General features: G+C 34.4%; 3 protein-coding genes across 6 annotated transcripts in view; 2 read left to right on the top strand and 1 right to left on the bottom strand.

The window, feature by feature from the left end:
* Positions 1-1,143: 1,143 nt before the first annotated feature.
* Positions 1,144-4,813, top strand: LOC123698859 (probable protein arginine N-methyltransferase 6.1). Its single transcript, XM_045645655.1, has 6 exons — positions 1,144-1,316; positions 1,530-1,766; positions 1,934-2,127; positions 2,681-2,892; positions 4,204-4,426; positions 4,604-4,813. Exons 1-6 carry the CDS (start codon positions 1,260-1,262, stop codon positions 4,791-4,793), a joined length of 1,113 nt encoding a protein of 370 aa, XP_045501611.1. The 5' UTR covers positions 1,144-1,259; the 3' UTR covers positions 4,794-4,813.
* A 1,119-nt stretch (positions 4,814-5,932) lies between these two features.
* Positions 5,933-12,549, top strand: LOC123698855 (gamma-tubulin complex component 4). 2 transcript variants are annotated; one of them, XM_045645650.1, is made up of 13 exons: positions 5,933-6,118; positions 6,189-6,321; positions 6,439-6,733; positions 6,930-7,110; positions 7,698-7,906; positions 8,076-8,202; positions 8,597-8,753; positions 9,528-9,668; positions 10,398-10,572; positions 10,965-11,163; positions 11,531-11,694; positions 12,026-12,173; positions 12,208-12,549. In XM_045645650.1, the coding sequence occupies exons 1-13, from the start codon at positions 6,059-6,061 to the stop codon at positions 12,220-12,222; spliced, it is 2,004 nt and encodes a 667-aa protein (XP_045501606.1). In that variant the 5' UTR covers positions 5,933-6,058; the 3' UTR covers positions 12,223-12,549. The 2 variants fall into 2 exon arrangements, with proteins under 2 accessions (XP_045501606.1, XP_045501605.1); XM_045645649.1 differs by having other exon boundaries at positions 12,026-12,549.
* Positions 12,550-17,443: 4,894 nt separating this feature from the next.
* The window catches only part of LOC123698850 (dystroglycan 1), a 70,067-nt gene continuing 64,116 nt past the window's right edge, over positions 17,444-23,394 (bottom strand). For all 3 annotated transcript variants that reach the window (XM_045645635.1, XM_045645634.1, XM_045645636.1), the window contains 6 exons: positions 22,638-22,989; positions 21,930-22,160; positions 21,467-21,637; positions 20,829-21,067; positions 19,509-19,882; positions 17,444-18,962 (listed from right to left, as the gene is read on the bottom strand). In XM_045645635.1, coding sequence (XP_045501591.1) covers positions 18,676-18,962; positions 19,509-19,882; positions 20,829-21,067; positions 21,467-21,637; positions 21,930-22,160; positions 22,638-22,989 — 1,654 coding nt within the window. In that variant the 3' untranslated portion in view covers positions 17,444-18,675. The remainder of the gene's footprint in view (positions 18,963-19,508; positions 19,883-20,828; positions 21,068-21,466; positions 21,638-21,929; positions 22,161-22,637; positions 22,990-23,394) is intronic.

The following is a 23,394-nucleotide window of genomic DNA, read 5'->3' as shown; positions in this document are numbered from 1 at the left end:
GAATGCCTTCGCAAATGCCTTCGCGAATGCCTTCGCAAATGCCTTCGCCAATGCCTTCGCAAATGCCTTCGCGAATGCCATCGCAAATGCCTTCGCAAATGCCGGTGGTACGGCCGCCGGCATTTGAAGACCTGGATATAACTTTGGGTACATACTTGGTACATACAGTTGCTAGTTACATATTATTTTTTATTGTTGCCCCACCTTGAGCCCATGGCTAGCTGCGCCCATGCTTATACCAGTATTTTTTTATAAATAAAAAATTGATTCTTTGCAGGTACGAAAAAATACACGTGATATAGGCGGGAGGGGGGAGGGGTAGTCTTAAACCTCACCACGTATCACCAAGGGGGAGGGGGGGTCAAAAAATACCAAAAAAAAACGTGATTAATGCATGGCCCCTTACGAATTCGCGGAGTATTGAATACGTTACGGGAAATAAAATGTATGGGAGGGTTTAAAGTTACATTTTTAGATATTTCTCGTTATATTAAAAAAAGTTATTATTGTTATTTTACTCATTACGTAAAGTTTCATATCAATATCAGTTTAAAGTTTTTTGATACCTGCCATAGTTACGGAATAATCACCTGTGTAATCGTTAAGTGTGCACTTAACGATTACACCCTGAATATATTATATATTTTGTTTTTTATTGTATGATAGGGAAGCGCAAGACCACGATCTCATATTTCAAGTACTCTTAAAAAACTATTTAAGGGTATGGAATAATAAAAATATTTTCAGTGAACCGATTTCATTATTTTTTTATTGTTATTGTATCTTATAATTTGCAAATTTGTAAAGGCAGTTGGCATTGTAATGATAAATAAATATTATTAAAACACATTGATATTTTACTTCATTAATTCTTAAATCTAGTATTACAGTAAAATTTTAATACGAATAAAATTGATGTATCCATAATTTTTTCCTTAATATCCTGAATTTTTTATCTTTATACTCACCCCACGGAAATATAGATATACTATATATATTTCCATGACTCATCCTAGCTAGAAAGAGACGGAGGGGAAACGATAATTTTCAAGGTCAAATTTCTTGACTGCACTTTTTCTTTGGGAGTGTGGGTTCCAGTATGACTATAGTTCCATGAATAGGACTCAAAGATTGACATGTTTTGAAATAACCTCAAATTTCAAAAACCTAAAACAAACTTTAAATATTGATACATACGTTTTACAATTTTAAACACAAAAATATTTATTTTCTATTTGTATTAACTATTACATGCAATTATGGAGTCCAACCTCATACAAAATAGTAACTATTTCTCTAGTTACGAGGATTTAGAGGTACCTAAGATTTTTCCATATTTAACATAAACCACAGAATACTTAATAGTATGTAGCTAACGCTTACACTTCAATTTGTCTCCTCTTGCTGAATAATATTAGATTCCTATGGGATAATTTTTTTATAGGAATGTAATATTGATTAAAATTTTGTTGTGTAATTTGAAAAGTATATAGTAGGTATGTAAAATAATACTTTAAATAATATTTCAGATACACAAATTAATGTTAGAAGATCATCAAAGAACACTATCATACCGAAAAGCAATATTGGAAAATAAAGAATATTTTAAAGATAAAGTTGTCATGGATGTGGGGTGCGGTACAGGAATATTATCTATATTTTGTGCTCAGGCTGGTGCTAAGAAAGTGTTTGCGGTTGAAGCTAGTAATATAGCTGGATTAGCTAAAGAAGTTGTTAAAGAGAACAACTTTGAAAATGTTATAGAAGTAAGTGCATTTTTAAATAATTATATTTGGGTTTCATACAGTACTACTCAAAAACTGACATATTTTTTTATACTAATTTACTATGTGATTATTATGAAGTTTAAGATATATTTGTACATGTGATCAATATGTAAACATAATTTATATTTAAACATTAAAAATTACAGGTAATTCACAGTAAAGTTGAAGATGTTGTTCTACCAGATAATATAAAAGTTGATGCTATAGTATCTGAATGGATGGGTTTCTATCTACTCCATGAAGGCATGTTAGACTCTGTGCTGCTTGCCAGAGACAAGTTCCTGAAGGAAGGCGGCGAGATGTTTCCAGAGAGTGCAGTTATTTATGTAGCTCCATGTAGGTGAGACTGGTATTTAGTAGTTTGTTGCATGTTCCATAAAATAAAGATTAATAAGTTTACTGCCATAATTCTAGCCATATAATATTATTTATTTGTATAATCCATACTAATATTATAAATGCGAAAGTAACTCTGTCTGTCTGTCTGTCTGTTATTCAATCACGCCTTAACTACTGAACCAATTTGCATGAAATTTGGTATAGAGATATTTTGATACCCGAGAAAGGACATAGGATAGGTTTTATCCCGGAAATCCCACGGGAACGGGAACTATGCGGGTTTTTCTTTGACTGCGCGGGCGATGCCGCAGGTGGAAAGCTAGTATGTAATATATGTTATTGTTAAATTGGTAATATGAAGGTCTATATTATAATTATAGGAGCTTTATAGAGTTTTTAATTTTTTTGATGTTAATAAACAAGGAATATGTATTGTCTAGAAGTTAAAAACAAAATTGGAACTTAAGTTTTTCCTATGAGATATAGATATCACATTTAAATTATTTTAACTGAATACTTAGTTGTATTTATAATATACTTTAAATTTCTTCTAGTGTGTCATCATTATATGAAAAATGGGAAAATTTCCATGGAGTGTCATTATCATCATTTGCAAAACACCTAAGATCAGATAAAAGTGAAAAACCTGAGATTATGCAGATTAAACCTGAAAATTTATTAGGGGAAGAAATAGCCTTAAATTGGATTAATTTAAGGGAAGATACTGTACAAGACTTGGACTCTTACAGTGTCCAACATGTTGTAGGTATGTAAGAATATGAACAATTAGACAAAACAAAGTTTAGTTTTTTATTTAATTGTAAAAAGCAAGGAACCTAACTGGTATACCTAAAGTTGGAAATTTTGAAAAAACTTCATTTTGGCGGCAAGAGATGAAACATGTGCCAATCGATAGTACATCAAAATACAAATAGGAAATACTCTTTGGTAAAATGTCGTAATTGATACGGTTTCGGAATAAATAAGGGTTAAAAAAAAATATTTTTTTTTTCAGTTTTTTGAATTATTTGTTACTTCTTACACTTAAACAAAGCATATAAAACTTCTAATTTGTAAAAAAAGGGTTTTAAAATGTTGCATTACTATCTAAACCAAAGTAATAAACCAACTTTGGGCTAGGGGTAGGGATAAGCACGTGCGGTGCGTCACTTATTACAAATTAGAAGTTGTATATGCTTTGTCTTAACGTTTAAGTGTAAGAAGTAACAAATAATTCAAAAAACTAAAAAGAAAAATTTTTTTTTAAACTCTTATTTATTCCGAAACCGTATCAATTACGACATTTTACCAAAGAGTATTTCCTATTTGTATTTTGATGTACTATCGATTGGCACATGTTTCATCTCTTGCCGCCAAAATGACTTTTTTTTTTATCGCAAATTGGTAGGTATACCAGGCTTCATACTAAAATGTCCCATGCTCTTACATATTATTTTATCTAGCTGCTGCGGCAGACACTGTTCTGTCTTAGGAACCATCCATAAAGTACGTCACACTAATTTCATGAGTTTTTGAGCACCCCCCCGTCCTCCTTGTCACAGGTGGTCACAATTCTAAGACCCCCCCCCTCCCTAGTGTGACGTCACATGTTTTGCAATTTAACATCGAAAAATTATTAAATTAAAACAGCAGTTTCAAAATAGTTTTATTTCCATTTAAATTAAGTACTTTTTTATGAAATCAACATAATATTAAATATTTGAAACAATAACAAAAAAATAAACTAATGAATAAATATAAATTGTCAACAAAACAATTTAAACCGTATTGCCCTAAAGATAGAGTTGGACATATTTTTTAGTTTAATTTATATTTCAAATTAGGCGATTAGTACCTCTAGATTTTGAAATGTGATGTCACGAAACTTAGGACCCCTCCCACCCCTTGTCACACCATGTCACACTTTGTCGACCCCCTCCCACCCTCTTTACGTGTGACGTACTTTATGGATGGCCCCTTATTGCCCCTTTTACGTGCTTTCTCTTCATAGGAACTGTACTACTTACAAATTTTATTAAAAAAGGGGTAATAACTTAACTTGCTAAAATAATTTCAGGTGCTAAGAAGAATGGTCGCTATCATGGGATTTGTGTGTGGTTTGAATGCAACTTTCCAGAACTAACAGGTGAAAATAGAATAGTGCTCAACACAGGACCATTCCACGAACCAACACATTGGAAACAAACTGTTATTCTGTTACCTGACGAACAGACAGTGGAAGAAAAAGAACCAATTGCATTTAAGTTGGATATGAAAAGAGATGAAGTGAACTCAAGAAGGTATTATTTTTTTTTTTTGTTTTTAATATATTTGCAAGTAATTAACGTAATGTGTAAAATAACAGTATTTCTTTTAATGAATTCACAAGATTAATAGTCAAATTGGTAACTAATTAACACAAAATACTGTTCATGTTCAAGCCAGATGTATTCAATTCAAGGGTATTTCTATTCAAGGTATAATCTACAACTAACTCTACTCGACCCAGAAGACATAGAACATCCCATGCCCTGTTCCTGCCACATGACCAAGTGTATCCTAATTAATGCTGTGATGGAACAGCAAACACAACATGCGTTTAAACAAGGAAATGTAGAAACACCTAATGTGTTGGAAGAAGAAGAAATTGATGATGATGATGATTAATTAAAAAAATTGTTTAGTTATGTTTTGTTTTATTTGTTACTAGAGGTCCGCCCCGGCTTCGCCCGTGGTACATATTTCGCAATAAAAGGTAGCCTATGTCCTTTCTCGGGTATCAAAATATCTCCATACTCAATTTCATGCAAATTGGTTCAGTAGTTCAGGCGTGATTGAGTAACAGACAGACAGACAGAGTTACTTTCGCATTTATAATATTAGTATGGATTTGGACATAAAAAAATAAACATTTTTAAATATACGACGTCACTAATTGACACTTAATGTCTTATTTTTATGCCGGCTGTACACATAGGGCCAAGGTGTTGGCTTAATTGGCCTAGTTGGCGCTAACTTTGGCAGGCCATCCGATTGTTGTCGCTTTTTTGTGTACAGATCAAAGGATCTTGGCGCGCTCGGCAAACAGCGTTCACACGTTGGTTGGTGTCTTGTTCAGTTCCTTCGTTGTTTCATTATTCATACTAAAGTAAATGTAACGTAACTCTGTCTGTCTGTCTGTTACTCAATCACGTAAAGTAACTCTGTCTGTCTGTCTGTTACTCAATCACGTAAAGTAACTCTGTCTATCTGTCTGTTACTCAATCACGCCTAAACTACTGAACCAATTTGCATGAAGTTTGGTATGGAGATATTTTGATACCAGAGAAAGGACATAGGCTACTTAGTATCCTAGGAAAATGACGCAATCCCGGAAATCCCACGGGAACAGGAACTATGCGGGTTTTTCTTTGACTGCGCGGGCGAAGCCGCGGGCGGAAACCTAGTATACTATATGTACTTGAAACTAGAAATACACTCCAAATAATATTATGTAGTTTTCTCAGAAAAATCTAAGTTTCAAATCGTGGGATAACATTGTACAGCTGTTTAGCCCGGGCAAGCACTAGAAAATAGAATACCTAGTAGCCATTTTAATATTAAAGTGATAAGATTTTAAAGCCTTTTATGGCATCTTACATTTACAAAATTTAAAAATTCAGTGAATTTAAAAATTGCCCTCGTGTAAGCTGGCACCTCAAAGGGCACCATAAAGGCATTAAATGGGCATTAATACAGCGCTCAGAAGTCAGAAGTGACAAATGACAGACGACACTCGACAGTTGACAAATTTTAATGACTGAAATTTGAACGAAGCCGAAAGTCGAGGGCAGCTGTTTATTTTGAAAAATAAAAAATATCTTATAGATTAGCACTGTATGTAACATTTAACACTTAAAATAATTGGATACCGAACTGTTAACTAGCGCGAAATGATTCACGATGCGTTATTAATACTTTGGGATTGTTCACAAGTATCAGAAGGGCTACAGGCAAGTATATATTTTTTTTTGTAAAAATAACATCAGAATGATTTAAATAATTAATGTATTTACTTCCCAGCAAGAGCCAGTAGCTTACGGTCATGAGGGTGATGCAGCTATTTTTAAAAGAATTTGCGGAATCGCAAAGAGTCACCACAAGATTCAAAACTTTATGTTTGCAACTAGTTTCCAATCGAGGAGGGAACATTCAGGTAATTTACAATGTAACTATTATGTAAGATTTTTGATATCATTTAATAAATTTGTTAAGCAGTCAAATTGAACGAATTTATTCTTTAAAATAACCATAAGTACTTTTTATTTTATAGCATCAGGACACAGGATTTTTGGCTTATACGGCCAAGCTCTTAGTGAAGGAATTACAGAAGTGTTACAAACTTATAAGAAAACCCTTAAAGATGTTGAAGAATTAGTCATAGCCAACAAAAACTATACACTTTCATTTGTATATAGCTATGTTGAGAAGTTTCAGGGCTTATTTAACACATTGAATAGAATTATAACAACTATCAAAGAACGAAGATTGGTTGGTTGTCAAATATTAAGCCTCCTGCATCAATATATTTTGAGCGGTAATGAAATGGTGCATGAGGCAATTGTCAAGTAAGTATTCAATAATTGTATTGAAATCTGCTAACTTTGAATCTTTTGTTACCTTTTTTATGCAATGCCTGACTTTGACTCTATTAAAACTGCATAAGCATGCATATGAGCACAAATTACTGCATTATAGAAGTTGTGGAAATTATGTTTTTCACTTAGTAATATAGATAAAATATAATCTTAAAAATTTTTTCAGCATTTTTTCTTGTATAAATGCAGTATTTATAAACCAACTGTGCACTTGGCTGCTGTACGGAGAACTGAAGGATCCCTATGAAGAATTCTTTGTGTATGGTGTAAAGAAACATGATTCAAATGACACATTTTTGTCTTGTCCGTCTACAACTAACACTGGAGACAAGTCTCTGGTTTCCACTGTGAGTGTTTCAAAGATCTTGAACTTGATTTAATTAGTATTTCATTAGTTCTACTATAAGTCTTTTAATTAAAGTTTATATTAAGCAATGAAATGGACTAAAAATACCATTTTTGTTATCCTAAATGATAGATGTCTTTGTCCATGGCATATTTTTTGTTAAATTCATAACATTTTGTGTATAGTTCTGTGATAGTAGTAGTTTAAATGTATATGTATAAATGGGGGTCTTCAAACGAAGAGTGAACCGATACCTACTAGGAAAGCGCGTACCATCTTAGACCACATCATAGCTTTCCATCAGGCGAGATTGTGGTCAAGTGCTTTCCTATCTAAAATAAAAAATGATAAAAATATATATTTGAAACCAATTTCATCATCACTTTATAGTTTACTAGCCTACCGCCCGCGGCTTCGCTCGCTTTGTCTAAAACCTAATAAATTATATACTAAAACCTTCCTCTTGAATCACTATCTATTTAAAAAAAACGCATCAAAATCCGTTGCGTATTTTGAAAGATTTAAGCATACAAAGGGACATAGGGAAAGAGAAAGCGACTTTGTTTTATACTATGTAGTGATTTTCAGTTGCAACAAACTCCCCTGGATTGTGGCTATAATTTGAATCCCACTATGATACCATACTTTATACCATTGTCTTTGGCACAAGAAATACTATTTGTTGGAAAAACTGTTATATTGTTTGGATTTGATCCTAAGAAAGTGAAGAAAAATAATAATTTCAGTATGAATAGAGCTGTTATGCCTTTGCAGAAAATAAATATTGAATCTAGGAGGTAAGCAAGAGGATTCTTGATTTTTTTATATCTACTTTCCCTTAAAAATATTGTTCTAGTCATTTATTAAAGTCAGATGCATAATTTTTTTAATCTGTTCATAAAGTAATCTCATTTAACGACAATACATATATTCTAATTCATTCTTACTTATTTATTTACATAATAGGTTTACAATTTGGGAAGAAAAAGAAGCTGAGTTTCATGAAAAGTTGCAAAAACTGAAAAATCCTGACGAGTTTGAAGTTTGTAACTTGAAAAATGTGGTTAGAGATATCAAGGAGTGTGTTACAAAGGTTTGTGATTACACTGTTACGTATTTTATTTGTAAATGGCTGTGGTGGATTTACATATTACAAAAATATACATGATTTTAAAAGAGCAACTATGGAGTTTCTTGCCGGTTCTTCTCTATAGATACTGTTTTCCGAATTGGTGGTAAATGTTAAAAATATGTAATGAAGATTCGAAAGTGCTTCTAGAAGAAGTCTAATTGAATAAATAAATGTTTGAGTTTGAGCGAGAAAAATTTATTGAAAAGAAATAGAGCACAGTGAAGAAATTTTTTTTGGGTAAAAAAACAAAAATTTGAATCCTCTTTTTTCATTTTCATTTAATATTAAAAGTTTGTATTTTTTTTTTAAATTTTTAAAAATATTTAATTTTTATATTTTATTGATATAATTTCAGCATCTCTGGACTGTAGCAGTAGAAGAAGCTCAACTCTTACATGAGCTGCGTTTAATGAAGGACTTTTATCTCTTGGGCAGAGGAGAGCTATTCCTCGAACTATTAAGACTCACTTCTCATATTCTGGACAAACCCACTACACGCACTTCTACTAGAGGTAACAATAAACATAACCACAAAATACTTAATAGTAGCTAACTCTTCAGAACGGACACTCTTCGCCTTCCGCCAAAAGTGAACACTTACGTCACCCTGCTCGATCATGAGTAATATGGTTGCGCTTACCGCAGGGATGATACGCAGCGGAGATTACGCTAGATCACATATTATAATGTTTACAAAGGCAATAATTTGTGAAATGTACTAAGTATATTGTGATGTGATGAATGTGTTGGTGATATGGGTATTTAAACCTAGTGTTCTAAACATAGTTTCTAAATAAAAAAAAATTCCGCGTGCAAAACTCGCGAGTCGCGGACATGTTGTGTTTTTGTTTGAACGTACCTACTCGTACCGATGTTGGAAATTTGGTGCAGGGCAATGAATATTTTTGATCGATCAATGTGACATGAACACGTAAGTTACAAATGTGCCAACCCTAAAGCGTTAACACACACATTTTCACTCTGTACAAATGTCTAATGCTAGTGTGATATATATTATAGTCAAAACGATAATTTTGTATGGAGTGTCCGGGGTGTGACATAACTACAACATTTAGTGTGTAAAAGGCTTCTTCATATATTGCATATTGTTGCTGCAAATACTGAATACATGACATACTTACCATATCTACTGAATTTGTAGACAAAGCAGTATATTGGTTTAAATAATATATTGCTAATGTTTGTAACCTTAGGAAAAGTTTAATGACAAACAACAGTTGTATACCCTCTCTTTGCTATATCCGATTTAATATTTATTGTTATAGATATGAATCAAGCATTTCAACTAGCGGCTCGAGCTGTGTTGTTGGGTAACAGTGCTGATATCGAGAAATTCAGTTTTGAATTGCCATATGTTAAGCCGAATATATCTGCTAATTCTTCTCTTGATGACAGCAGTAGTACAGGTATGGATACCTATTATTTTGAATATGATCTTTACAAAAAAAAGTCTCCCTTTCAACGTAAGAAAGTGTAATTAAAAAATAATTGCTATGGAGATGTAGAAGAGTAATGAGATTTTGATGTTAGTATCTCATCACGATATTATTACATTTTATTAATGTACTAGCTTTCCGCCCGCGGCTTCGCCCGCGTTTTCAAAGAAAAACCAGCATAGTTCCTGTTCCCGTGAGATTTCCGGGATAAAACCTATCCTATGTGTTAATCCATGTTACCCTCTATATGTGTGCTAAACATTGTAATCGGTTCAGTAGGTAGGTATTTGCGTGAAAGAGTAACAAACACACACATATCCTCACAAACTTTCGCATTTATAATATTACTAGCTTTACGCCCGTGGCTTCGCCCGCGCAGTCAAAGAAAAACCCGCATGGTTCCCTTTCCCGTGGGATTTCCGGGATAAAAACTATCCGGGGTAAAAAGTAGCCTATGTCCTTTCTCGGGTATCAAAATATGCCTATACCAAATTTCATGCAAATTGGTTCAGTAGTTAAAGCGTCATTGACAGACAGACAGAGTTACTTTCGCATTTATAATATTAGTATGGATAATATTATATTAATAATGTATCAATCAAATACATCAAAAAATATTGAGCAAAATAAGTAGTTGGTTAAATAACCAGCTTCAGATAATGAATTCATTATAAAAATAAGATTTTTTCCTTGTACTAGTGGCAGATGGTTGGTCAACAATTATTCTCAAATACGACTTCAAATGGCCGCTACACTTGCTTTTCGCGCCAGAAGTGTTGGCCAGATACAACGATATGTTCCGACTTCTCTTGCGCATTAAGAAGACGCAACATGACTTGCATAAGCTATGGAAGACGTATAAACATTCTACACGGTAAGATATTTTAAATTTGCCTCTCGAACATTCTTTCTTTTTACTAGTTCAGCATTTATATACATACATACATTTTGTAGTGGGACCTTAAAAATAATTAAGACCCCTAATTGAAAAGGTGTAAACACTTGATTTGAAAACCAAACTGCATGTAAAAAAAACAGCTTTTTTTTTTATTAGATTAAAGTAAATATTTCAAGATTAGCAACATTTACAATATGGAGCTATTTCTTCTCTTAATGAATGTTTAAGACATTTTTAAATCGTTTGTGGTTTCGAGGCCTTTTTAATACAAACAAACAATCAAATCTTTCATCTTAATAATGTTAGTGTCGATAAGAGCTCACTTTTAAACCACAATAATTATCTTTAAATAATTTCTCCACTCACAGTTTCAGTACATGCCAACTGCACAACAAGCTAATGTTCTTAATGGACAATCTGCAACATTATTTACAAGCGGATGTGCTAGAGACCAACTTCTCTCGTCTCATGGCTGAGGTGGAAAGCACTAATGACTTTGAAAAATTGAAGAGGGCCCATGCTAACTTTCTGGCTGATGTACTGAGCCAGTCGTTTTTGACTGTAACGGTATGTGGGAAAATTTTTGTGTACTTGTTGTTTTTTATTGTCAAATTCTACTCAGTATGTATTCTGGGCAGAATGTATTCTGGGCAGAATACATTCTGGGTAGAATTTGAATTAAGGTGAAATTAAGAAATGTGTTCATGAATTTTTTTTCTATTTATTGTTATCTTGGTTTTTTAGGTGAATCGAAATGAATAATATTTTTAATTTACTTAATTATTTTTAGGTTCTTTCGAAAGGATTTTTTTTAATATTTCAACCAATTATATTTCTCTATTTGATTTTATATTTGCACAATTATATTTATACATTACAGATATGTCATTAGAATTCTTTCTTTACTATCCAAAAATCAAAATGTATTTTTCAGTCGGAAGATGGTGACGCATCCAGCGACACATTGGATTGCCTCAACAACCCGGTACTAAGTAATATAGTGGAGCTATTGCGTTTGTGCCACTCGTTCTGCAGTCTCAGTGAGTTCGCAACCGACCCTACTAAAGAAGATTATTACATACGGGGATATTCTGAAAGGTAATAAAAAACTGTGTACGAATGAAATAAATTTATTTTTAAGAGTAATTATATAAACAGTTTAGAGTGTATTCGCAACCTGAAAATTTTTATTGTATTCTTATCAGTAATTTTTCCAAATTATTTACCCCCGTGGCTCCACTCCTGTTGGTTGTAGCGTGATGTTATATAGCTTTACACCGAGAGAATCTTTTAAATCGGACCAGCAGTTCCCGAGATTAGCGCGTTCAAACAAACAAAAAAACTCTTCAGCTTTATAATATTAGTATAGATTTATTATATACAAAACTAGTATCACACACACATTTGAATTTTCATATTTATTTTAAAGGTTCAACAAGCTAGTAACGCAGCTAATGCAGTTACTGGCGTCAGTGCGCGAGCGGCCAAGTGGAGTGCACCTCGCGCGGCTGCTCATGCGCCTGGACTACAACCGCTGGCTCAGCGCACACGCGCACCTGTCGCGCTCCGTCACCGACATGCTGCGCTACTGACGTCACGTCACACGTGTACATGCTGCGCTACTGACGTGACGTCACACGGGTACATGCTGCGCTACTGACGTGACGTCACACGGGTACATGCTGCGCTACTGACGTGACGTCACACGGGTACATGCTGCGCTACTGACGTGACGTCACACGGGTACATGCTGCGCTACTGACGTGACGTCACACGGGTACATGCTGCGCTACTGACGTGACGTCACACGGGTACATGCTGCGCTACTGACGTGACGTCACACGGGTACATGCTGCGCTACTGACGTGACGTCACACGTGTACATGCTGCGCTACTGACGTGACGTCACACGTGTACATGCTGCGCTACTGACGTGACGTCACAATGTACATACTGCGCATGGTAACACTATGTACATGCAAGCTACTGGCGCCAGTGCGCGAGCGGCCGAGTGACGTTGACTTTTTTTTATATAAGATGAGACAACTGAGCAGTCGCGTCACCGCATGATAATAACCGCATAAAAAGTCTTAATTGCTTTACTACTGACTACTATTATAGTACGTTCAAGTAATGACTAATGGAAGAGATCAGAGAGTCGGCACTAATTTTTGCATTCTGCAAGACAGTTCTCAAAATGTACTCGATACCTCGAAATGTGGAGCTTCGACTGATAACATACTTTCATGTAAACTGATTTGAACTTCTAATAATTGCACAATTAATTAAATAAGCCTTTGTTGTAAACATATCAAATGCTAACTAAATATTTTTTGTTAATTTATGTTATACTTCTATTATGAATACTTTAACTACCGACGTCATAACCTAATCGACACCGAACACGTTTATACAAGACCTTTGACTAATGAGTACAACTTACAAGTCACCACTAGAGTAAATATTCGACGCCACGCGTCTGACTTTGTTTAATATCAACCACTTACGTGATCCGGTCTCAATATTTAGGTTATGACATCGTTGACTTTAACTTTATTAAAAAGTGTTAATTGCAATTGTGTATATTTAAAAATGATTTTTTTTAATGTCCAAGTACGTAACAAATAAAACAGCAACATAACAAAATAAATGTTTTATTTAAAATCACCATCATCAATTTCTTCTTCTTCCATCACATTAGTTGTTTCTAGGTACATTTCCTTGATTCAATGCATGTTGTGTTTGTTGTCCATGTACCATCACATCATTATAGGTAAACCAGAATCTGATGGCAATTAGGGAAATCAAAATTTGGAGTGTGCAACCCTAGGGAAAATGGACTGAACGATCTTGATACTGCTTATTTTTTATTTTGTCCTCAATATCATTAGTCACATTACATAAATGGACAATACTGTACTTAATAATGAGATATCCACTTAATATTATGTAGGTACATACTTACATGTATAATATACAATTATACATATTACTTTTATACAGGTAATACATATTATTATTAACACATACCTATATTTGTATATTATTCATTACCAGTATGCCATGTGAAAATATCGATATAATCTTAATGTAGATCAAAACTGCTCATAATTTTTTATAAAATAAAATAAAAAATAAAATAAAACTATGTTTATTTTCGTAAGTATTAACAGATACACACATTATAAAATTGACTTGGACAGCTTGGACTTGACTATTAGCCGTATTGGAAACTCCTGTAATAAGTTTTCATAAAATCATATTCTAATCAACAAACAATATTATAGTTACCTACATATAATATTATTTTAATTTAAAGTATCAAAACGGGTAAGTCCTATGTACCAATAAAATCTTCAAATTTGAAAATTGTGATGTGTTTGACCCTTCTTCATCGAATGTTTTTTTATACATATTATAAACAACACCTATTGCTTGTGATCGCAGCGGCTTTTTCGACATTTTCGAAGATTTTTTAGACAAAATCCTAAAAATTATTCATCAACTGCAAAAAAGACAAATAATTTGACAACCAATTTGATAGTTGTCAAATAAATTGCCACATGAAAATCTTTTATTTCTTAAATATAAATATGCCATCAGATTCTGGTAGACCTATAATTAGGATTATATACTTGGTCATGTGTCTTGTCTTTGTTTTAACTGTTCTGTGGTTATGATTTTTTTAATCTTGTTTTTATTGACTCACCTGTACAAACAAACACCAAACCATAAACTAATAGATATGGCACAATAAAAATTTAAAACTAAAAAAATATAAAATTTTCGAGGGCCAAATATTGTAGTCCGTTAGTACTAGATCTGTGTCCGTTAGGACATTTAAAAAAAAGACGTGTGGCACTCGGGGACTGCCGCGGTAAAGCTATTGCATGCTATGCCTTCAAGCCACACCTCCGCCCGTCGGAGTGGGGAGCGTGAGGTTTTTTCGTTAGGCCCCGTTTCCACCTGCAAGAAAACTTCCGCGAGAAATGTCCGACAGTCTGTCTGACAGCAACTTGCAAGTCTAATTCCGCGTTTCCACCTGCAAGTAGACGTGCAAGTTGCTGTCAGACAGACTGTCGGACAGTTCTCGCAGAAGTTTAGGTACTTGCAGATGGAAACGCGGCCTTAGTACGGAATTTCTCGATTCGGTCCCCGCGCTCAAGGCCCGCGATAGAAGCTATGCAATAGCTTAAAAAATCTGTTCTGTGAAAAAATAAACTTTTTGACAGTTGTTTCACTTGTTTGACATTGACATTATATTTTAGTCCTGACTCCCTTGCCTGACTCCTGATTGTTGATTATTGATCTGTATTATGTGATTGCTCTGAGATTCTGTGTTACTGTGGTGTTAATGATAAGTCCCCGAGAGTCTCGTAGCCCATCATAATATTATGTATTACACTTCTCTTTGTAGCCCATTTTAGCCTGTCATCCACTGTCATGCACCTGTCATGATCATCATTGAATAATTCGTAACTTGTAAGATTTTCTGTAGAAATATTTGGAAAGAAATATTTTAAATATGATATTGTATAATTAAGTTCAACTTTTAGGAGAAATTTAAAACGAATTTTCGCCAAGGACCAATATAAAGGAAATTTCACAGATTGGTTGACGACTGAGCACCGGGCATCGGCTCATCGAGTATAAATTATTACAAAATCCTTGGATCCCTTACTTGGATCCCTTTGAAGACTTTCATATAGAATAAATCCAAAAATATGTTCTGTTTGTGATAAATATATTATTATTACCTATTACATTTTTATTTTATTTCGTAAGTCCTAATTCAATACAGAAATCCTCAATGTTGATTAAGTTAGTTTTTTTTTGAGCGAAGCGCAGCGTAGCGAGCGCCAGCCCACAGAGGGGGGAGGGCAATTATTATTGGAACTTTAAAAGTCATAATTGGCCGTAGATAACCAAAAAGGATCCAACCCACAAAATGTTACTTTTGAGTTATTGAAGTTTGAAGTTTAACCTGTGTTTGTTCATATAAAGACTTGCTTGTGTTAATTGCTTCTTAAGGAAAAGTGTGTGTGTCAATGTATATTTTATTCTTACAAACAAATTTTATTGAATTTAGTTTTATTTCTTGAAATATTCAGCTAAATGTGTGTTAGGATCCTTTTTGATAAAACCTATTTTCAATTATGTTATGTGAATTTTCATTTCGCAAAAACGATTCAAAGTAGCTAATTGCTACTAAGATCCTTATTTTTTTTTATAATTTCATAAATAAAACTACTAACTTTCAATTTTTTTTTATTATTTATATAAAACATATTAATTCTATCCGATTTACTATTCTTCTTCGTGTGCGAAGTCCGGTTTATCGCCATATCTACATCGTCATGAAGTCTTGGATTGCCCCCTTGGATTGATTTATAGAAATCCAGGCAGTATTTAGATAAATAGTCAAAGATTGACTCCAAATCGTCTAATTGGGCTTTTCTTTAACATTTGGCCATAGTCATTGAAAATCATTATTAGATACCTCCGAAGATTTACCTTTCGAGCCCGCCCATACATACAACTTTTGCATCGACTAAACTGATCTGTCGAGCTGTATTCTCCTCTTGAATTCAACATGACGTTTAGTCGATGGAGGTGCGCATACAATCGATTTCAGTTTTAATAATTTATATCCCCAACAAACCTTACAGTCTTCTATAGGCAATTCTTGAATGAAGGTAATAAAGATCACATGAGCGCGTGATCGATAGTTGTGCGAGTAATTTTTTTTTTTTTTTTGTTACTTCGACATATTCGTCAGCTTCGTAAATTTTTTCAGGTATTTTCAAAGTGCTTCTATTTTAGAAAAATCGGTATAAAAAAGGCAAAGATGTGTGACCCGATCAAGATACTTGGAGTGTGAACTTAATGCATGCCTAACGCCTCAAGCTTTAAATACATAATATTCAGTCTATCCAAATGTTCTGAATCGTTTTTGTTATTAAACCAGTATACATTTCTACAAAATTCAGTTTAACAAAAGAGATCCATGCTTTCTGAATCTTTTTAGTGATTTATCTATTGCATCATAATATCATAAAAATTAAATATCTAAAAGGATCCACATGCTTTGGATTTTTTTAAACATTTTAGTTTTGTGTTAGTTTCTTAGACTGAGCGTTTTACAATATGATCCAAGAAGAATGGATCGTTTTTACGAAACTAAAATATGGCTTCTCCATACATGTGGGTTGGTACCCAGTGTCAATTTAACGTCAAAATATTCATATTTTACTTGGATTGTTTTTGCTAATCGAAAATATAGACCTAGACGAGCAGTTTGGTATATTTAACTCATTTTCGGTCATGTTGTGGGTTGGATCCTTTTTGCTTATCTACGGCCAATTAGCGATTTCCCCTTTTATCCTAAAATCATGGGATTTGACTAATTAAATCTAACCTCACCTCAAATACTAAACAAATAGCTATCGTTTGAGTTTGAGTATGAAGTAGGTATTCGATATTATTTTATTCATAATGCAAGCTAAAACACATCTGACAAGAAAATATAGTCCACTCATACTCATGATACCTACTCCTAAATGTTTCGAGTTGGATTTGTTATCATCGTTTCCTTGTAATGTAGGTAGTTCATTAGTTTGTAGCCTCATTTGTTCATTAGCCCTTTGAGATATTAAAAAAAATATATTTATGTGAAAACCTTAGTGAAAACTAGATGTGTGAAGCTTATAGTGTGATACAAGAAACCACAAGAAACGTCCTAAAGAAAAAAGTATCTTCAACTAAAAAGGTATCAATATACTTACATATAATATTTTAAAGATTTTCGTATAATAAATTAGGTATTAAGGAGAATAAAACAAATTCATCACTAGACCATTTTATTAAATTAGAAAAAAACTCATTAATGACAAATTATGTGCGTTCATTAAAAGTGAATAATTAAATAAAATAGCTGTCATACACAAGTCTATGAAATAATCAAAATGGTACGGCTTCTTTGTGGACATCAATTAAGTACAACTACAGTTTAATAACATAATATATTAATAAAAAATAAAATGAAGAATAGAATAGCTGTCCTATAAAATTGTATAATACTAAAAAGATCTATAAATGCAAAAATCCTAAATGAGTATACGGTCGAAAAAAATACATCCAAAGAAAAAAGTTATTTTATAGCTCATTTCATATAGTTACATTTGTTAATCTTACTTCTATGGTAATTAGACAAGTACAAAATGATATTTTCATTCTTAAAAATATATATTCGTAACCTAAAACTAGGGTCAGTTGTATAATTCACGACTCGTTACAAACCACATGCCAGATAATCATGCATTCAACATACGCTATACAAAATCGATGCATTTGTTTAAAAATTCAAATAATTATTGAATAAATTATGTCTAGAAGCGCTGACGTCATTTATCTCAAAGTGTCCATACGAACACGTTCCGATACATTCTTCTATAACTATTTGCACGTACACACATTATCTATTCAGTGTTGGAAGAACTATGCTAATGGCTAAAACGTTACATTTTCGATATGTTTTATTTAAATTACTTTTAAAACAAGTTTGCACACAATGGCACATTCAGCCAACGTCGTATTAAAAGGCGAATAGATTAAGAAGCGTATCGCCATAATAAAATTTCGTGTTAGTACAATATCTAGAGACTATAAACGCCACCTATAACAACCCACTAATTTATACGTGAAGTCTTCAATTTTTACACATAATTGATACATTCTCAACGCCGTAAACACCTTACACAATATATCAACTACTCACAAATTGTGACATTACTTAATATAAGAAATTCGTAGTCACATAAAATTGTGCACAATTCCTTTACGTCCATGAGGTCATTCGACGGTCTATCTAAAATTTGAAAATAAATGCGATTCAATCGATACCGTAAAATCGTAAATGCTTTCGCCGAGATAATAAATAGTGAAACGATCGAGCTGCAAATGTTTTTTAATCAGTTAATCGACTAGTTTTCTTACAAAAAAATATTTTATGAAATAATTTGTCGACCCGTCGCGTCGGGACGGGTGTTACGAGCTAGTTTGGGAGGAGGGGGGGTAGTTTTATGGGGGGACGTATGGCGGGGGTTTCCTGTATGTGGGGGTGGCTTTGGGTCGGGGGGGTGTGCGGGAGGCGGCGAAGGGGGGCGGGGGGCGGTAGGGGGCGTCTTCCCCCGATCTATAGTCGGGCGCGGGGGGTAGGAGGGGGGGCTTTTCTTCGCGCATGATCACCGGGCTCTTATCCACCGGCTCCGTATCAGTCCTCTCTTCTAACTCATCTTGGAAGATAACTGGTATACCCTTCGAACGGAACGCTTGGCGCTCTTCCTCGTCGCCGACGCTCATTTTACCTGTAATTATTTATTGCAATATAGTACTTATTGTGTAGGAAATAGAGACAACATTTAAAGCAATTATAAATACAATTTGACGTTTTCTACGGTATTGAGTTCAGCATGTTATCAGTGCGCAGTATATTTGAACAAGCTTCGTATATAGAAGCGTAAGCGTACTTTTTAAAGTCACAATAATTGTCTAGTGCTATAAATGAAAGGTGCATGATAGTTAAGCAGTCGTCACCTTTTTCTTGTCAAGAATTCGCATGACCTAAGATTAAAATTTGTTTTCGTTAAATCGCTTGATTATAATTATCTACAAATATAAAATCGTTTTAAAAAGACATACATGTATATTTATCGACTCAAGATCGTTGGAAGTTCGAAAATTTAACAATTAAAAAAAATATATTTACAAATGCATACTTTTATCAATATATTAAAAAACTGGGTATCTATAATAAATTTTCTCTGTAAGGGCAAAAAAAAAATATGTAAGGATAGACAATTCTCACATAATCAAAAGTGTAATTTGTAATATTTATCACATAAAAAACATACCAGTACGTCGTCGTCGATACAGCACGCACGCAATGATCCCGGCCAGCAGAATCATGCAAACAATCACTACGGCCGGTATAACGAACGTCACCAAATAGTCCGAGTACTCCGGACTAGCGTTTGGTGTCTTGTTATTCACCGCACCACTCGAATGTGGCGGCACCATTGCTTTTGGTGTCTTTGTGTTTTGTTCCGCACATAAACCAAGCGGTATTAGTCGTATGGACATCACTTTTAGGTCTTTGTCGAAGATCTGGTCGACTTTTTCCTTAAGGTTGCCCCCCATAGTTCCCCTCTCGTCGACGATAATCATGTTGCGTAGTTCTTCGATCTCTCGTTTCGGACATCTGTCCATTGGTAGACTTGTGTTGTACCTATAAACGAAGATGTTATGTTAAAAATATGTTAGATAAGTTACATAACAACTAAAGGAAGGCCAACGAGAAGCGATACGAAAGGTCATTCACCTTGAAAACAACTGTGGCGTTGACAAACTAATATCTATCTCTTTCCATCTTGTGCAGTTGCCGTAATGTCTCGTTCTCCCGGTTGTTCACATGACAAGTCAAGCCGGGTTCGCCAACATTCGGCCGGCAATTTTAAAAAGATTTATTCTGTTTCGGAACGCGCTCGTGGTGATACAAATTATTTGTTAAAGTTTTGTTATTGTCAGGGCCGTCTTAGACTATGTCTTATATTTCTTATATTCTTATATTTCTTGTTTAAGTTTAGTTAATTTCTTGTTTTAGTTACTACTACATTATACAATAATTCAAATTATGATAAAATTTATAAAATAGACTATCCTTTTTTGGATTATTACAATTTGCCGGATATTTAATAAAAATATATTTAAATCCAACTTTAAAAAGGTTACGCACCCCTGCTATTCCGAATGACCTTGACTGTGGTTTGTTTACATTTGGTATCGCTTCTCCTTGGACGGGCTTTATACATGTAGCACGATCGCATGACTTTCATAAGAAAATGGAAAACGTTTTCTGAACTTATACAATAGGGTCAGATATCATACCACAATAATCGATCATGAATATGAAAAAAAAAATCAAGTTTTTATTTAGCCTTTTAGCGATATTTTTTACTGCGAATTAGAAAAAAACATAAACAAGAACAACAACAACAAGATGGTCACATCTTCAATGTATTTTTGTTTAAAATTTAATAATAGGTGAAAGTTTTGTACTGAAACATCACAAGAACATTATTTTTCACATTTAGCAAGCGTATATTAAAGTCTACGTAAACTTGATAATACAGTACAACTACAACCACTACCATAACACCAATTATCACACTCACCATATAATAGTCGGCGGGTTATCACTAATGCTCTGTATCCTGATATTATCCGTCTCCTTCTGGTCGAACAAAGCAGCTAATTTCTCAACAATCTTGCGCTTATTGGCCGCAGTTTGCATGAGATTGGGAGATGGGTCCATTGTCATTTGGAACTCGACTGTGGGTCGGATGGTTGGGGCTTTCGCTACTTCCACTATGAGACTGTCGTATGCGCTCTTTTTGCTTGAGTCTTCAGCGATCTGGAATTTTAATTGAGATTGAGCCTTGGAGACGTTTAACACATCTTTTTTTATCATTTTCAATTAATTTTTAATACAATCGTCAATTTAACGATTAATTATGTGTAGAACAGCAATCTTGCTAAGGTTGCTCAATTCTACACAGTTTATTAAAATTACGACTAAAAAATAACGGTCAAGTTTTTATTCTGCATATAAATAAAATAAAATTTCTCTTATTGTCAAGCTTTTCCTATTGTTCATAAAAACATACTTTTCAGTTTTTTTTTTTTAACTTTATTAATTACGTTAGCAAAATGAATGTCGCTCTGCTTATCAATTTAACCTTGATAACATTAAAAATAATAAGTTTTTAAAATTTACGGTACACAAAGTTAAATTATGATCAAATCATCTTACCAGTTGGTAATGCACACTGCCTTCATCATTACTGGACGGCAGACCATAGAACTCCTGGTTGTTAGCGTCGAATTGTAGCCAGTGTGATGTTTGTAGTTCAGAGCGGTCGCTGAATCGCAGCGAGAGGTGTAGGTTGCGGGTACCACCGTCTTCTGGGTCGAAGAATGTATCCTGAAGATGAAATAAAAGTTTAAATATTTTTTGTGAAATATATGATATGCTTAATATTCTTTGTTAGATCTTTTGTGTTCGTTGCAAATAACAAACAGTGTGTATGCGACTGCAAGGACTAGGCTGCACGAGCATAATATGTTTGATAGATGCATGCGTGTCTACTTATGTCCGGCACTAATCTATAACAAGCATAAGTATGGTGTGTACTCTGTACAAGTACAGATCAATGTCTTTCTGTAGACGCACAATATTATACTATGTAGTGATGTATGTATGTATGCACACTCACCTCGGGCACCTTGTACACGAGCAGGTGTCCCACAGTGGCGGTGAGATGGTCGACCTGGTTGCGCGTGACGGGCGGGTAGGTGTCGGGCGGGGAGGGGGGCGCGGGCGGCGCGGGGGGCGCGGCGCAGCGGCCCAGCCCGCGACAACGCACACTTGACACTTTGAGCTCGGGGGACATGGCCCGGGAGAGCCCGGCCGACGGGCTGCCCGCTTCTGTGTCCGATTCCATTATCTGTAATATAAAAAAATCGATCATGAGACGGGATTTAAACGTGCGTCTCTCGCTGTAGGTATTGGTAGGTATTTGTGATAAATCAAAACAGAATTTTTGTTACCAGCATATTTAAAAACAAAAGTAACTCGAGAAAACATAAAAAATATTTATTTCATTCAAAAAAGACCGATTACTCTAGTCCTAGTCAGTCAAAACAATCATTTCACAATAATTCCAAAAGTTTTCAAACTTCGGTCAAGTGAATGGTACATTGGGACGACAATAAATCTCATTTTGCAACCTTGTCCGCAGTCCGGAAAATTGTTAAAATTGCAATTAAATTATTTTTTGCTGTATGGTCGTGAAAAAAATTCCAAAAGTTCTGCAAACTTGACACAGATATCGGAAGTATATACCGAACGGTTGTATAAATTTGCAACCAACTAATGAAAATAAATATGAGTTATATAACACCAAACTAGAAACAACGCCCACCTTCATCAACCGATGTATATCATCCATGGGACACGCTGGATCTTTCGGCAGCGTATCATTAGTCCACACAAACTCGCACATATCGCCATTAACCGTCGCGTTAAGCACTGTCAAGTGATCCATATCCGTGTCCCTGAAGAGATTAACTATCCCTTCCAGAGCTCGTATTTGCCAATCTATCGTATTCGTGTACTGTTTCATTAGTTTAAATTCCATAGTGAATTGGTGGTTGATTGTTCTGGCACTCTTGTGTTGTTGTACTGTGATGTCAAGGGGCCCTCTAGCTACGAGACCTTCGCTGTCTTGCGCTTCCACTATGAAGTTCCAGCGGGACACGTGCGCTTCGAGTGGCCTGGGAAAAAGTATTTTAAACATTGAGATATACATATGGAGACGACACCGCCAACATCACTTATGTTCCGCTCACCATAAGCCATATGGCTTAACTGCACGCTCATTTTTTATTTGTTTTAAAGTGAAACGCATCAAATATGCCTTGGTGTGTGTTACGATATTGCACAAATAATACAAATAATACGGAAAAGTGCAAAGGAATAACTTTTCATCGGTAAGTACCTAACTAGATAATAATTTTTAAAACTTAGAGCAAAAAAATGGCGAACAGATTTTGTTCGTGGTGTCTCCTCCATACGTATATTATCTCAATGATTTTAAATGGGTTTATAATATTTGAATAAAAGTCGTAGGTACAATCTAGGTAATATATATTTTTATATTGTATATGAAATGTGAATGG

This window comes from Colias croceus, chromosome 17 (assembly GCF_905220415.1).
Source record: "Colias croceus chromosome 17, ilColCroc2.1".
In the NCBI taxonomy this organism is placed as follows: domain Eukaryota; kingdom Metazoa; phylum Arthropoda; class Insecta; order Lepidoptera; family Pieridae; genus Colias; species Colias croceus.
The sequence above is the reverse complement of the archived record's forward strand: the minus strand, read 5'-3'. Positions and strand labels throughout refer to the sequence as shown.

Coding starts and splice junctions, on each gene's coding strand:
- LOC123698859 (XM_045645655.1), top strand. CDS start 1,260: ATGGAGTCCAACCTCATACAAAATAGTAACTATTTCTCTAGTTACGAG. Junction 1,317..1,529: donor CTAGTTACGAGGATTTAGAG/GTACCTAAGATT, acceptor ATAATATTTCAG/ATACACAAATTAATGTTAGA. Junction 1,767..1,933: donor ACTTTGAAAATGTTATAGAA/GTAAGTGCATTT, acceptor TAAAAATTACAG/GTAATTCACAGTAAAGTTGA.
- LOC123698855 (XM_045645650.1), top strand. CDS start 6,059: ATGATTCACGATGCGTTATTAATACTTTGGGATTGTTCACAAGTATCA. Junction 6,734..6,929: donor GTGCATGAGGCAATTGTCAA/GTAAGTATTCAA, acceptor AAATTTTTTCAG/CATTTTTTCTTGTATAAATG. Junction 9,669..10,397: donor TGATGACAGCAGTAGTACAG/GTATGGATACCT, acceptor TCCTTGTACTAG/TGGCAGATGGTTGGTCAACA.